The sequence below is a fragment of the Manacus candei genome, unplaced genomic scaffold (assembly GCF_025592945.1).
Source record: "Manacus candei isolate 608988 ecotype Guabito, Panama unplaced genomic scaffold, ASM2559294v1 h1tg000089l, whole genome shotgun sequence".
NCBI classification, from domain to species: Eukaryota; Metazoa; Chordata; class Aves; order Passeriformes; family Pipridae; genus Manacus; species Manacus candei.
Genome location: NW_026138137.1, coordinates 1,571,234 through 1,588,157, shown reverse-complemented (window position 1 = coordinate 1,588,157; position 16,924 = coordinate 1,571,234). Strand labels below are relative to the sequence as shown.

Here is a 16,924-nt window from a genome sequence, read left to right as displayed (position 1 = left end):
TTCATTTGTAGAAATGCAATCTTTCTTTTCAAACTATTTTTTCAGTAGGATCCCTGACCATCAGATGAATGATGGTCAAGCAGTAGAGAAGACCAATATTTTCAGGGGCCTTAATTTCAATTTTATCAGACTTCAGAAGGTATGTTGCACATAAGGTATGGAACTATGAAGATGTAGGTCCTACTGTTACTTTGAATTCTGCTGACACCATCCACTTCAGATTCAGACTCAGACTCAGTTCATTCAAAGCCAGATCATTTCAGGAATTTATTTATTTATTTTAGAGGCCAAATAGCATTGTCTGAACTGAGAGTTGACTTCTGGGACTGCTGAATGCTCAGGATGGTAATTGAAGGTAATGGGATCTCAGTCAGTGAAGTTCTTTGCAGAAGAGGCTGAACAAGGTATACTATGAGACATCACACTGGACACGTATTGGCAAATGCTTTGACAGTAATCTTTTCATGCATAACTCCAGCTATGTGTGGTCCTAATAAAACCCCATATATCATATGAGTTAAATATATTGCTTCACATTTGTCAAGCATTTTGGTAGTGTACTGAAGAGCACCACAGGGAAAAAAACTAAACCAAAGCAGAAGGAAATGGGATTTCTGACCTTAAAGCAGAATTTGAATAGACTGCAACAAATAAAACCTGAACTCACACACTGAACAATGAAAATAAAATGAAACATTGAAAAGCTACTCATTAACCAAGTAATCTTTTTTCTGCTGTGGATAGTACAGATAGCTGCAGAAAAATATATAGATATGACTGAATATTTCAGGACTGTATCATAAGTAGAGTTGTTCAAAAGATTAGTCACCTGAACAAACAAAAAATTTAAGAAAAAATGGCTTGAGTTCAGACCAAAGTCAAATTTTTGTTTATTATTATCACTAAAATAAAAGCATCTTCCTTATAAGACTAACCGTTAAATTTTGAAACTAGTAATTACTTTGAATTTATAGTATTTTCCTTTCAAAACACAGACCACCCTACTGTGTCTGCTATAAAGTTTTAAAGGTATTTTTCAGCTGAAGTCTTCATACAGTTTCCCTACATACCTTCAGTTACCTGAATTTTCATTTTTTGTATAATAAGCTATTCAATTAAAGCACTGAATTATCTGTAGCCTCAGTGTGGGTAGGGAGCACTGTCAGGTGAAAGCTGACCAACCTTAATCCTGGGTGTTGGAGCTTTAGACTCTGAAAGATGAGTGATTTGGTTTTTTAACTTAGCTTTGGATGTATAATATAGATGCAACAAACCATTCATGATAGGGGAAGACTGGTTAAATGTTATGGCTTTGCAATCAAGGACATTATATTAGATAACCAGAATCAGCTTTTTCAACTTGAAAAATCTATTTATATTACCATCTGAAATGTAGCCTAAGTATCCTGTTCATTCCCAACATTATATATCTAGATTATATGCTCACATATAGTCAATTGTTACACTTCAAAACAACAGCAGCATATAGAGATTAATGCAATTTTATGGAATGAATATAAAGTGCTCTGATACCGGTTTTCCACTGAAAAATTATATATGGAAATGGAAACGTTAGTCAAGTTATCACATCTCCTGAAAGGACAGTTCTTTGAGTACTGAGTTGAAGTATATTCGAAGGCAAAAATGACAAAGATGCCATTAAGATGAATGGGTGGAGGAAGTTAAAGCAGAACAAAATGGGGAAAAAAGAGACACCTAGAGGGAAAGGCCTTCAATAGCAATTGTGAAAATCATATCAGTCTAGAGAGAATGCAATATTCGGTGAAAATCTAACTCTTAACTGGAGGCTGAGAATGGTAGGATATAAGGTCTGAAATACGATGAAATCAGAATAATCTGTTTTCTTTCTGTACAAAACCAGAGCTGAAAACTCTCCTTAGCAAAGTTCTCAGTAAATACCCCAAATATGAGAACATTAAATAAAAATCTGGAAATAATTTGTATTCCCATCAGAAACCAAATAAGTCATCTATGTTCTAATCAGTGGCTTTGAGTTTTAATTCTAAGCATCCTTTCTACTACCTTCAAAGGTGAGCTTACAGAGTTTGGTATTTTTATTGTATTTGGATGTTTTTTGATAAAGTCTCATGTTTGTAAGTCTATTCTATAACATCTGAAGAACTGCAATTACATGAAGAAGGTCAATGTTGCAGATTGCAAAGTCATAATATTTTTTTAAATAGGTACAAACCCTCCTAACATTACTACCCATCTGACTTCAATCCATGATACCAGTCCAACAATCAATCACCAGGGGCATTGGACACCGATAATTAGATTATAAAATCATAACTATAGTCATTTTACGTCTGCTTGCATAATTACATCAGCATGCTAATATCCTTTTAATGGTCTCTAATGATGTAATAAGAAATAATGGAATTTATTTGACAGCTACATAACCATTAACAAAACATATTAAGCATAACTATTACTTCCATAAAGATTCAGGCTGTGTCCAAAAGTGACAACTAACATGTTGGATCTTTTTTTCAACGTTGAAATATTTCTAATTACGAATCCCCTAAATCTATTCCCACTCATCTGCTTCCCAGGGTGAGCAAAGTTTATGTCAATGCAAACTTGACAACAAATCAGCTGAAGAAGTGGACTGAGTGCTCTGGAAGTCAAGCCTGAGGCTATACTGTGAATTGAAGGCTATCAGTTAAAGTTGGCAGGATTGTGAAAGACAGAAGATAAGATAAGCTGATTACAACCATGCATCAACTAATCAAGAGCTAACAGGGGGAATTGATAGGAATCCATAGCAATATATAGGGAAGAGTGAAAGATATTTGCAGACAAAACTAACTAAAGGCAGTAATTTTTTAGTGAAGTCTCTTTAATGTATTTTTTTTCAGAGAAAAGGGCAAGAAACTCTTAACTGAGACTTTAAAGAGCCTTAAGAGAACTCACCACTTGCCCTCTCTCCTCAGTTCTTCTTACACTATTCCAATTTGATGTGATGACTTTGTCTACACTCTCAAATTAACCCCATTATCCTCATTAACATGTGTTTACTCTGAAATCTCTGCAAGGATCTAAAAAAATCCAAGTCTAAGCTGTTACTTTCGAACCATTAGGAATTCTTGGAGAGAAAAGAGAGAACTGAGAATTTTAGACCAAGCAAATACTCAGGTCAAAGTTCAAAGTAGGTTAGTACAACAAATTCCCTCCCCTTTTATAAATCCTTCATCCTCCCCCTTACTGGTAGTCTTTTCTACATAAATTCTCCATATTTTAAAAAAATGAATCTCTAAGAAAAAGAATACTTTTAGTTGCCAGTGAAATAAAATAATGCAAATCACCCATGATTCCAAAGCCCAAGTAGAAAACATATTTTCTGAAAGACCTCATTCTCACACTTTGATATGCCAGTTGTGGATATGACACAGCATCAAGCTTTTCCTGAAACTCTTGTCCATGAGGCCACTCAGAAGCTAACCAGAGTCCTCAAACTCACACTGTTTTCCAGATAGTGATGCAGTGATAAGAAAACAACAAATCCAAAAATTGTTAACCCTTTTCTCGGCAAGGCCTTTTTCTAGAGACTCTACTGCTGTTCTATCTACAGCTCCACATTTCCTCAGTATTTCATGGGTTTAACCTGAGTCAAAGCGTCTCATTCTCTTGGACAAAGAAAATTTATTATGGACGAATTCTCACTAATCTGAGATTCAGGATAACCTTTCACAGATTTATAGATCATTTAAAAAGGCAAAGTGATAAAAACGCTGTACAAATAGAATTCTCAGTTGTGTTTGGAGTTACTGTAACTCATAACATACTTTTAAGATACTGACTGTACAGGTACTTTCAGTACAGTCATATCACTGCATATTGATAGATGCAAAATAACCAGCTTCCCAATTTTGCACATTAAAATAAAGAAAAGGTTGATCATAGCTAGCCATATTTCTGGAGGGATATTTTTCATTAGAGAATGAATCTACAGTCTACCAGTTGCAATGTTGTTGTGATTTATCAAATGATAAAAAATAACCAAAAGGTTTTATACTAACAATCAGAAAGGTAGGTGAAAGTGCTCTTGTACTGTGAATGAATGAAGTTAATGATGCAGAACCCGCTGATTCCAGCAGACGAATTGTTCCATGGGATTACTCCTTTAAATGTGCAGTAGTTTATCTGCTAGTGTTCAAAGTCAAGGATGCAAATTCTCTTTACAGGGAAGATAATAGAATATCATCAAGATTTGTAATTTAAAAACCCAGTTTTCATAAAAATGTATTTCATGAAATACAACCGAAAAAATTCATCAAACAAAGCAAACAAATATGGGATTATTTTCCTTCTCAATAATTAAAGTCAATGTGTCTGGTATTTTTCAGGTTTCTAAAAAGATTTTTTTCCCCAGTAGTCTATTTTTCCATACATATACAGTAATAAAAGGGGTAGAATTTTATTTCCAATTAAGAATAAACACTTCCACTATAGATGAAACATCATCAGACTATGACTTAGAGCATTAAACAATGAATTCTGCAACTGAAAGTTAAACAAAAGCTGATGTCAGCACAAGTGAGGCTGAGAAAGACTCTGCACTTCAACAACCCAACCCATGGGCCAAAGCAAGCAGTCCCAAGCCCACTGAAACACAGGCTACCTGGACATCAGTCATTTTCTGTGCACCCAAGATGTGGCTCTTTCCAGCAAGTTGTTGAAACCCTCCCACAGCTCACCCTTCTTTGCCATTCCTTTTATATCAAACTACTTTTATTTTCTGTTTCATAAAGAAAGAATGAAGTTTTGTGAAGTAAATGTTCCTACAAAATGCTTTCAGAAAATCCTCACTCTGAAGCTCTTTACTGGACATGGCAGATCCATAACCTCCTAGTTCATGACATTAACATGCAGAGCATCCATCAGTATGAATCATAGGAGGAAAAACAGTAGCTCAACATAGTTGAACTCCCTGTGACTTTTTAAATTAAAGTAGCTGACCAAGCAGCACGACCCAGGGTGCCATGTGCCAGATTCAAAGCCAGGGACTCAAATTCTTTATTCATCTGTGATGTAACTTTTCCCCTCGGCAATGCTGGGTATAATGACCCTTCACAAGACTTTCCTTACCTAGAAGCTTTTACATAAGGTTGGTAATATTTTAACAGCACTTTGAACAGATTATTTTTCCCTATGAAAGCACAGAAAAGTTTCAGTCTTTATAATTCTTTCAAAATAATTTGTTCCTATGTGTAGGAAACGTTACAAAGATCATCACAATGCTCTCTTTTGCCTCTTGCACATTCTCATTAATTTTGGCATTTAAGAGCACATATCTCCTTGTAAGACAAACTATTCAAAAATAATGAGAAATCAAATCAAATAAAAAGGAGCAAATTCCATGTACATACTTGACATCATCGAAGACACTCATCTGCAGCTTCAGGAGATCTGCCACTTCCTTTATTAACTCCAAGCCCTTTTCCACACTCAGGGGGCTGTTGAAAGGGAGCAAGAAAACAGAACATTACAAAAATGGAACTCATCAATACTTGAGAGGCTAAAGGTCCCAAAAGAGTTATCACCTTGGCCTCTTTGAGCCTGAAAGCCACCACTAACTGTATTCCTGTCACATAGTGATCGTGATATCAAGGGAATTGGGATCAGGTGCTTCTTCAGGCATGATGAATCACCTGAATTTTCCAGCAATAAGACAAACAATAAGGTGTAAATGGAATTGTTAGGAAGTGTAATGGGCCCATGATGCAGCAACCAGTTCATCTCAGTCCTCAATAAAAAATGTAATAAAGTAAAAGGACAGAAAGAAAGAAAAGGATTGACGAGACAGGGAGGGAAACAAACAATGAAAGTCAAATTGCAGGCTCAGTATCAAATGGACAAGGGAAAAGCGTATTTTTAAATTCATTAGTTTTTAAAATGAATCTTTGCCCAGTGAAAGGATACAAAATTATTATGGATTTGAAAGTAAACAATGGAGCAAGGCACACAGTCCAGAGGACACTGATTAGATACATAGGATTTAGCTTAGTGTGTGCATACACTGCTGACAGAACTCCCTTTAAATCTTTTTAACCTTTGTCAATGCCACATTTACATTTTTTAATTTAGAAAACAGGTTGCAATCAAGCCTAACACAAGAAGACTGCTATCATTTTAAAAAGCACTTATCTAGATGCAAAATTTATATTTGCAAAAATTTCAGGTTATTAGAGTTGTTACGACTCTAAAGATGCATTAAGAACATTCCAACCCTAATATAGAGATCATAGCTTGCTTAGATGTAGTTCAGTTCTATGGAACCATATAAAAATTATTAAGGAAATAAAAGGATACAGAAATTCTATAACAATGTCCAGTGAAAACAATATATGCAACATTCTCTGTCTAAGTGGTGATCGTAGATTTATTCTCAACAATGTTAAAGCCCCAAAGATCATAAAATTAAACCTTACAAGCTAATCTAGCTTATGCCACGGTAATGAAGAAGCAACTTTGATGTAACCCAGGGGAAAAAAGGTTCTGTATTTTTTCCTTCAAGGATATATAACGGGTAGGAGAAGAAGGTGTCAAAAGAAAGTGTGTAGTATTAGACACAATCTTTTCAATTGGACTAAGGGGACATTTTTTTTTTCAAAGCTTTTTACAAAGGTCATTATTTCTGCCTCACAGTTAAAGTTTTTGAATCTAATTTTACATCATGGTAATCATTGCCACCATTTTATTTATTGTCTGCAATGAGCACTGGTTTTTTTGGTTGTTTTTTGGTGATTTTTTGTTTGTTTTGGTTTTTTTTTGCACTGGGTTCTGCATACACTGCCCTAAGGGCACCACTATTTAAATAATGGTATGTCTCATGTGGATCTTGGTTAGGATGGAATTGCTCAGCCTCCCTTCATGCTTCTAACCCAAAATGCTCAAGAGACCTCCTGTCACACAAGCAGAGGTAGCCCCTCAAGGCACCAGATAAATTTAGAGTTTTTCTAGATGTCTAAGACAGAAATGTTCTTGTGTGAAAGTAACAAAAGAATCTGATTGATTCTGCAAGGAAAAAAATGTACTATAGATTATTCATAAAACCCTTATATTTCAAGGATTGACAGTGGGTAAAAATGTGATCATTCCCATCACCATGAAAGCAGATTGTCATAGTGACTCTGGGGTTTATGTGTTAATTAAATCTTTTCTCCCGAAGATGTTGCCTTAAATTTTACAGGAATGATTGGTGTCAGCAAGTGGGCTTTTACTGTAATAGCAAGTCTGATGCAGGCAAAGACTATTGTGTACATTGGTGAGGGTTTTTTACCAAGGGAGCCTCATTTGTAAAAGCTCAACCTTCTACTCCCTGCTTCCCCCTCCTCCCCTGAAAAAACACTCCCCAGCTTCAAAACCAAGATATGTTGCACCAAGCCACTGCAGTATCAGTAAATTGGGGATGTAATCAGAGCATTTGAGCGCTGCAAGCCAGAAGTGATGCTGGAGGGAAAATGGGAGAGAAAATGGTGCTGGAAGGCCATTCTTTTGCAAGTCTGTGCATCCAAGAGTAATCTTAGTAACTCTCACACAATATGAAACTAAAACAGAGAGGTTCAAAACCTCGGATGCAGTTTGGTAGGCTAAGAAATTGTCATTCATAATGGCACAGGATAGCTGCAGGACCAATACTCTTTGGTACCAGTGCTATTACTGATCACACTGTCATATTTGAAGACTCTCATTAAGAATGATTACAATCCCTATATCCAATACTCTTTGGTACTAGTACTATTACTGATCACACTGTCATATTTGAAGACTCATTAAAAACAATTACAATCCCTATATTTTCCAATGCAATTTTCCCAGCTTCTCAACATTGATACATTCTAGTACTGTTTACTACTGTCTAATGGCAGTTGTGTTGTATGAGAGTAGAATATTCAAAACCTTTCTCCAAAAATGCCAGACCTTAATTTTCCACACTAAATTTATGCTTGGCTTTTGTTTAGTGTAGCATTTTGCTCAGTGTTGCATGGTTTGTACAGTGATTGCCTTTGACTTTGTTTACATGGAGAGAGTAACACCGTTTTCACCAGCACAGTGTTAAGCAAACTAACCTACCTTGTGCAACAGCACCTTAAACCAATATCACCTATCTGATTTCAGGCTTATATAAGGAGAAGGCAGAAGATAATCTTGCAAACATCATTATCCTCCTGCCCATGGCCCTACCACACATCCCCAGTGCAAGCACACAGTACTTGTGGAACAGACAATTTTTGTGGTCTTTCACATACTATGTTTAGTTTTCAGCCTGCTTGATTCAGTTTCTGTGTTAGGGAGTGTGGTTTTTCTTAGGAATATGTTTCCTCTATTGATTGTGAGGATGCAACAACTATGGAACTAATTCGTCAGAAAGCATTACAATAAACCAAGGAAGAAAGACAGAAAATAGTTTTCAGGTAAGGAAGAAACAGCGAGATACTCCAGAAAGAAATTGTAACAGGAGAAAGAAGACTCTGCAGACAACCCTGAAAACTGAACTGTTTTACCAAGGCCAAAGACTTGGAGAAAATTTACTGGTAGGATTCATATTGCTTTGTCTGAACTGTCGAGATGGTCACTTCAGTACCAGCGGGGGAGGAGGGAGGGAAACCTCCTTTTGGTCCTGGGCCTTGCTGGCACTCTGAGCAGCACGGCACAGAGTGAGTCTCTGGGCTGTGGGCCCTCAGGTTCAAGATCCAACACAGGTCCAACTCGTGCATTTTCTTTCAGGAGCCTGTAATAAGGCATTTCAGTACACTAGTAATGGTGAATCCTTAGAAGAGAAATCACAGTTTACATGGGCCTCAGAAATACAGAGCATGAGCTGGAAAAACCAAAGGCAGCAAAATGACTTTTCATGGATGCCATTTATGTTTCCCCAGTTCTCTTGAGGCTGGCTAATCCTTTCCATGTCAAAGAAAACTAATGGTTTCTGCAGTGTATTTAACAGTCCTGCTTGATGGGCACTGGAAAAAGGCTCCCCAGAGAAGTGGTCACAGCACCAAGCCTAACAGAGTTCAAGAAGCATTTGAACAATGCTTTGAGGCAAATGATATGATTTTTTGGGTTGTCCTGTGCAGGGCCAGGAGCTGGACTTTGATGATCCTTGTGAGTCCCTTCCAACTCAGGATATTCTATGATTCTATCATTTGATTTCACCACTAGTCTTTTTGATCAACTTAAAGATTTCTGATCACCTTTGATCTAGATTGTGGCCTTAGGAAGAGTCAAGTCTTGCATGGCATTTTTGCAGATGATATAGATGTTGCCAGATCAAATATTTAGATAATGCTTACTTTGGGTTTCCTGCTTTTGGCGTCATTTCACTTGCTGTTGATTTCTCTTTTGCATGTTCTTTCAAGTTAACTGTGCTAAAATACAATAAAAGCAGCCAAACCAAAATGCAAAACATCTCACAGTTTAAAATAATTCTTCTGAGACCCTTTTTAGGTTTCCATCTCCAGTTCTCTACAGCTTGGCGGAGGAAAAGAGAATCAGAAAGTACGTAAAATTCATGTGTAACTAACTTTCTTCCATTGCTTTACCTTCTAATGCCTCCCCTATCTGTGAGTGCTACCCTAATTGTTACTTTTTAGCTGACAGATTCAGACCCTACGGAAACAGTAACAGAACTTTGTCTCACTCAGATGCCAATCTCTAGCTCATATTATTGGTAGAATATACTTTGGCAAACTAGTGACAATGAAGAAATAAATGGCTAATGAAATATAAATATTTTGTTTGGGGTTTATGTAGGTATATATTTATATAGTTTTTAAGTCTAGTAGAATATCATCCGCAAAGTACTTCTCTCCTGCTTTTGTTTAATCTCACTTTTCAGGGCATGGCTCTTTCACTAAGCTAGTTATACCTCCTGGAGAATACGGCTCATACCTCTGCTAAGAATAGCCAATGTTATATGGTAGTAATACATTATCCCTCCAGATGAAATGAGTCCCCAGCTCAGTGCAAGACTATGATGTCATGATTTAACATCATGCCATAACCATGAAAATTTCCATATCCATTTCAACCATGTGAAAAATAAGTCATCCAATTTAGATCTGGTTGGTTGACCTAAAAGAATCCTGAGCCAATCATCTCCCTATAATTCTATTGAGAGTTTTGTCTAGCACATCAAAACAAACAAACAAACAGGCAGGATCTAGGCTATAAAGCTATTTTATTTAGAGGTAAATCTGAAATGAAAGTACAGGAATAAATATTTCCTAACTTTAATGTGAGCTGCTGAGCACTTCTGAAAATTAGTGTAATCCATTTAAATGTTCAGGAGTGGATTTGGGAGCCAACTTTATGTAATTGTCAAAGCGTTTCCACAAAGTATACTGGACACTGAATCCAGGAAAATTAGATTGTCTGGTGAAAATAAGATTCTGTATCTTCCAATGTCTAAAAACCTCCCAGTGAGGAAGATGAAAACAGAAATATTTTAAGAAACAATCCACTTACAGAGGTAATTTAAATAATAGAACACTGAATGATAATCTTCCTCTACTATTGACTATTAAAGATTACAGTTTTCAATTTACAAGAAAAATGCAGTGATGAGGAGTCATTTCTAAAATCTGGTCCCAGAAAGTTGGCACAACTCAGAACAATCCCATCAAGGTTTGTTCCTGCTACAAAGTGTACGGACTATGCTAGCTTTTTCTTTTTTAATCTGTCTATACAATCCCACCTTTTTTGGTGGTTTTATACATAAGTGAGAGAATATCTGTAGCTGAACAAATTATGAATGAGGAATAGAATATGTCTTCACCTGGAAGAGGTCTATCAAGTTACCATGGTCAAGACATCTTCCTGACCCTCAATTCCACTATCCATAAAATGAAGGCAATTATACCAACTTTCCTTGTCAGGTGTCTGGTATTGTCACATAAAAGATGGTTATTATTTGACTTGCATCCCTTCTGCTTCTAAGAATAGAACGAGCAGCTCTATTGTCAGTGAATATTACTCCCTACCAAATATGGAGCAGATGTTGTAGTAGTGAGTAATACAGAACATGAAAATTAACTTTTGGTTATAATAAAAACTTCGCTTATTCCCCTACCAAAAATTTTGTTCCAACCTTTCTCAGCACAGGGGATCTGGTTGATTTTTGAGCACGTTTTACTGATTTTAGAGCATATTGAGAGCACCCTGATCAAGGTGAAGTTAACTTCTGCCTCGCTGGTGAGTTAGTTGTCTTGCTAAAGGCCTACTGTGGGCATGTAGGATCCTACTGTAGGACATTAGAGTTTTATGGACCAGACATGCTTCATGAATGGCCAATTAGATCACTTCAGGAGGACTAGTGCTGAATATTGGATGCTGACCTCAAGACCAGTTCAGCTTCATGCTACAATTATCTGTTCAGTGTTACAAATGGATTCCATGTTCCCAAGAAATTCTCGAGACAAACTACAAATCTGATGAGTGAGGACAATCACTTTGAATAATGGACTATTTTTGACCTGGACCTAATGATTTATGCATTCAAGGCTCAAAGTTTCCTCTTCTGGTTAAAGAACAGGAAGAAAACATGCAAATGAAGGCACAGGAGGAGTTCTGCAGGGGGAGACACTGGCAGCATGGCCAGCTCTGCATGCTGAGCTAAATGGAGCTCAAACTCTAATATAAGCCAGTGGGCAATGTCAAAGGGAACAAGAGGAAAAACAGAAGTAAACAATGATGAAAACTATATGTTCTGTATTTCCCAACATGCCTGTCAAAACAATCCCATAAATTGATCCATTTTGGTAGCAAAAAATCCGATGCAGTTATACAGATGGCTTGATTGCTGGCGTTTGCCAAGCCTGCTCTCAGCCTGAGGAGAGCAACATGTAGTTCAATGTTATTCTGAGGTTATGTCAGTCTCACAAGCAGTTACTCTCATTTTCTTTTCCTCCTCCCAATTGCCAAGTGCCTTTGGAAACCCACTTACTGAACTCCGAAACGCTCCCTTAGTGCCGTCATGCAAATTATGTATTGTCTTTACCAGACTGTACCTAGTGCCCTTCCAGTACTTTGTTTAGCAATTGTAATGCAGCACTATAATGGACACCCAGTCAGCCCTGTCAGATTGGTTCAATTGAATCATTTTCTGTAAAAATGAAGAATAATCTACAGTACAGAAATAGGTCTGACATTGGGAATTGCAGTCTTTAAACCTAAATGTCAGTCTAATGCCCGGTAAAATCTTAAGTAAGGTAGGGTTCAATTCACCTAAAATTTGCTTAAATCAGAACACAGGAAATGAAGGCTAGTTTGTCCATTTTCAAGAGTGCTGAGCACCACACTAAAATTGCAAGGCATTTCTCTGCAGCCTGAAAGTTGCCTGAATGCTTAAGTGCAGTCCTCTCAGCAGTATCATTAAGTGTCTTTTCTGAGGAGGTAAATGACACTCCCACTCAGACTCTCTTTTGCTACCCAGACTCAACACTGGCATCTCCACTTCATTTATTCACCCTGGAGAAGGTTCAAAAGTTTGACTACACCTGAGTTCAGCTTGAATAGTATTAAATACACATCTAAATCAGAGGATGAAGTAGAGTTTGAACAAAGGACTTCTGGGGAGGACACATTTTATTTAGACTAATGTTTACTTTAAAACACTTTCAATATTTACTAATGTAAAACACACACATGCTCAAAAGCTCTTTGGACCAGCAGTTTTCTTTACTTCTGAGTGCTGCGTGTTAAGAGTCAGATTCTGTCTTGCACATTATCTGTCTTTCTCTGTTGCTTTTAGGCCTGAAGATGAATCACTGGGTGATGGACAGTGCTATCTCTCAGGTCTGGTACAAAGAGCAGTTGTCCAGGACGTGGGAGTTAAAACTGCTCAGACCAACTTCAGAAAGATCTGTTCCATCTCCTGCTTCACTTTCTAACCCCCACAGTAATAAGCAGAACACAAGCAGAAGACACTAGACACATAGCTTGTCAGCAGAGGAGCACTAGACACACTGGATCCCAGAATATCCTACTTGTTTGGCATGTCTCAATGAGACAGGGAGATACTTTGCAGTCTGGGCTGTCTTCTGGGGTCTTCAAACGTCCCTTCTAATCAGTGGAAGAAAGAAGGTGCCTAACCTCCCTGTATGGGTATGTCTTCACCTGTCTCTCAAGGAGCTCAATGATGTGAAATGAAGTGCATGACATCCTTGGGGAATGTGTGCAGCATCCAGCAGCTATAAGTTTGGTACCTAAACGAGGTAGTCTGGCTTTCACTTTAAATTCTGAAACAACCACATTTCAGCTTCGAACTTAGAAAGGTGCCTTAAAGGGAAAAAGCACATGGATAACAAAACACACACCCAAAGCTCTTGAAAGCAAGATGATGAATGGACTAAATCTATTGAAGAATTTAACTACAGTAATCAACTTTTATTAAATAATGAGAGTTATACACAAGTCAAAGTGTTGGGTTAGAATGGTAAGATCCTTTCTCATTTGGTTCTTTAACCACTGATTCACATGTTAGCCAAAAAAAAAAAAAATCTATCAGAAGACCTAGTCTGACAATTGCCTGGGTGGGTTCACCAAAGATCAGTGGTGGTATTTTACTTTAGGGGCTAATATCAGGTTTGATCTGAAAAACATAATTGTGTTGGTCCTGTCTACCTCTGCATTTATTTTGGATGTTTAAGATTTTTTTACAGTCATTGACTTAGTGGATACGAATAGGAACCTTTCTCCTGTCAAAGATTTTTTTTTTTTAGTACTGATCTGAGAGTATTTTTTTCCCTCTAGTCTGTCTAAATACTGAATTTTAAGAAAGATGCATTCCATAGTTTAAAATAACTATTTAAGAATGTTCCACCTGGCCATTTCTCAATAATATCTCTGTTTTGACTGACAACTATCACTTTCTTAACATGCAGCACAGTCTCCTTAGTACTGAAGATAAAAAGCTAAACCTAAAAAAAAACCCAGAAAGTAAGTTCAAAAATATGGGTCTGGAACACCATATGGAATGCTTAGAGAGTCAGATAAAGAGTCTGCCTTTAGGATTAATAATGTTGAGGACTAGTTTCCTCTGGCTGCTCAAAGCATTTGGCAGCAGCATGGACATTGCCCAGGTGCGGGCAAACTGCCGGCTGATGGGAAGCTGGGAGGAGAAGCCTGGCCAGCTCCAGCACAAGCTGTCATCCTCTCTCCATGCCTGGGAAAGAGTAGGTATGTTTGTCACAGGGCTCAGGCTGAGCAACAAGACTCTGAGGTGTCTGAAGGAGCTTCTTTAGAATGACTTACAGAGTTGCTAGGAACTGTCTGTTTGCTTATTACTTGCTCTAATGAATACGAAATCTTAAATCCAGCAGAGAGGGGCTGTTGTAACACCTGACAGTAGCTTCAGCATTTTTAACCACCCACCTTCGTGGGCCAATGTCAGGCTTGATTTCTTTCCCACTGTATCTCCATTCTCAGTGCACTGCTTGGCAAGGAGAAGCAGAGGAGCCGGAATGCCGGGACTTGGGCACTGCCTCTGCATGGGCAAGGGGCTGGTGCATACCAGCTATGACTGCTTTGCCTGTTAAAAGCAGTCAAGAGAAAAGGGTAAAGATCAGGAAAGCAATTTCCAGTTCCTGCTGCTGGGATAAAGAAGGAGTGAGAAGAGCAATGCTGAAGGAAGCACATTCCCAGTAGTGCATACTAACACCAGACCCTGAGTCTGTTCCCAGCAGCAGTCATCAGCACAAGACTGGAGGTTATTTTAAACCACTTTGGACGTGCTACTGCCTGATTTTCTAAAACCAGCAATAAATACAGGATAGCCCAAAGACAAGTGCTAAGGAATAAAGTCCAAGAAAATCCTGGAAAAGTTCTGAAGGAGGGCTAGAGAAGTGGTCATCTGAGATATGCCTCTGCAAGGGCAACCTAAGGAGCAGCCTACCCTGGGAAAAACAATGCCTTGACAAACAAAAGCCATTAGTTCTTTAATTTTTCTTTTTTTTTTTTTTTTTTGTCTTGGACACTGTTGTGTTCACACTGCTAATAAGCAAGAAAGAAAGCTGTAAAGATGTTAAAAAAGTTGTTCAGTAACAGTATTCAAAAAACCAGTATTTCCTCAATTCCCTGAGCAAAAACTTAGGGGGGTGAGCGTTGACAAGAAATTGCCAGTATTCAGGCAGTTGCCCAAATTCCAGTCATAAGGTATCAAACCACCCATATTCTATCCCAGAAGTACTAGGAACACCTGACCAAATAAATGAGAATATTATACATGAAAAGGCCAGAGTCCAACTGATTCATTGTCTGACTCCAGAGGTCTGGAATGGGCCATTTTATCCTCACATGAACCTCATGAAATACATGAGCCTTGTGTTTAATAATAATTTTAGCCATGCCCTTTCCCTGTGCACTACGTGTACTGCAGCCAAGGCCAAGAACAGACAGAAGTGAGTTCCTCTTGCCTTATACCCTGCAACAAGAGTATTTCTTCTGAAAACAACTAAGATTGTCATACAATTTTACAAGCAATTAGTTACTGTGATAATGTATATGCTCAATACTTACAAAAACCTCTCTTTTTTAAAAATCCCCAGCTGAACTCTTGCCCTCAGTGATATGTATTAAACTAGTTTGTGTTTTAGAAAAGTACATTTTGAAATGGGCCACCGCCTTCAGGATTTGCATGCCTTCTTTTAAATTTTCAAGTCTGAAAATATGTGCCACCATACCAAGGGCAGGATTCATGTATATAAATACAGCAAATCTTTTCTTCAAATTTTCCACAGCCTCAGAGCGCAGACTATGAGGAGTTTTAAGAATACCTTTTGTTCTTTTTTTTTTCCCCCAAGTACTATTTTTGTTAATGTCTATTATTCTGTCACACTTATTCCAGCTGAATTTCATCTACCATTGTGCTCCTTAATCCCTCAATGTATTTAAATCCATCTGGAATTTTTCTAAATCCTCCATAGTTCTTCCTAAGAGAGACAATTTGCCGATGAGGTACCACTAATCTCTCTACATGCTGAGAAGCAGCAGTTCATGACGAATCTTTCTCTCCTATCTCATAACCAGTTCTTAATCCGCAGTGACACCCTGGCCCTTGCTCTGTGACTCACTCTCCTTAAAGTCAGTATGAAGAGCATCCCATTTATCTCCTGTTGATTTGAAGGGTAGGTACAACTTGTGGTTTTGCTGCAACATCAGCTTTTCTCCCAGGAGAGTCTGATGTATCTCAACAGAAGGTGCTTCGAGTCTGAGGGTCTTCTGTGTGTCGTGCTGCTGAGATGGAAAAGAAAGGGCTCTTGGCACTGCCTCCTGGAGACCCAGGCTCAATGACCCTCAGATATAAATAGCCAAGATTTAAAATGTGTAGCTTAAAATAGTAGCTAAAATTAATGTGGTCTCAGAGTCAGGGAACACAGCACTTCTCCATCTCAGAGAAGCCATAAACAATACTAGGAAAAGCTTTTATTTTAAGGACACAGTTTAATTCTTTTGGATTTATCTTTTTTTCCACCTTTTTTTTTTTCTGCTAAGATTAGTAAATATTTTAAAAAGCAACATAATGGGGAAGCTCAGCTACTGAAGTATGAAATAGATTGATGTGAAGCTTTTTGTGTGCAAATTTCGGCAGTAACTGAGCTATGGGAGAGCCGCTGATGCTATTGCAATAAACACATGTAGCTTTACCAAAGTTCCACAAGAGATATTCACCACCATCTTTGCACTGACTCCTGTCTCCTGGGAATTGGCTTCACGGCACTTTTTAGCTCACCAACACCACTGTTCTCTGACCTGAAAGGTCATTTACCAAAACTGGCTCATTTAGCTGCTACTGCCATCATCTGAGCCCCACCTCCCACAGTCCAAAGGAAAGATGTTGCATTTACCTGAGGAGGGAATAAATGGAGTATGTTGCCATCCACATCTGCCCCATGGATGG

At 38.0% G+C, this 16,924-nt stretch overlaps 1 protein-coding gene across 1 annotated transcript in view; it reads right to left on the bottom strand.

Moving 5' to 3' along the window:
* Positions 1-16,924, bottom strand: part of PTPRN2 (protein tyrosine phosphatase receptor type N2) — a 643,008-nt gene that overhangs the window by 367,685 nt on the left and 258,399 nt on the right. Inside the window, exon 10 of the mRNA XM_051812861.1 lies at positions 5,394-5,480. Coding sequence (XP_051668821.1) covers positions 5,394-5,480 — 87 coding nt within the window. The remainder of the gene's footprint in view (positions 1-5,393; positions 5,481-16,924) is intronic.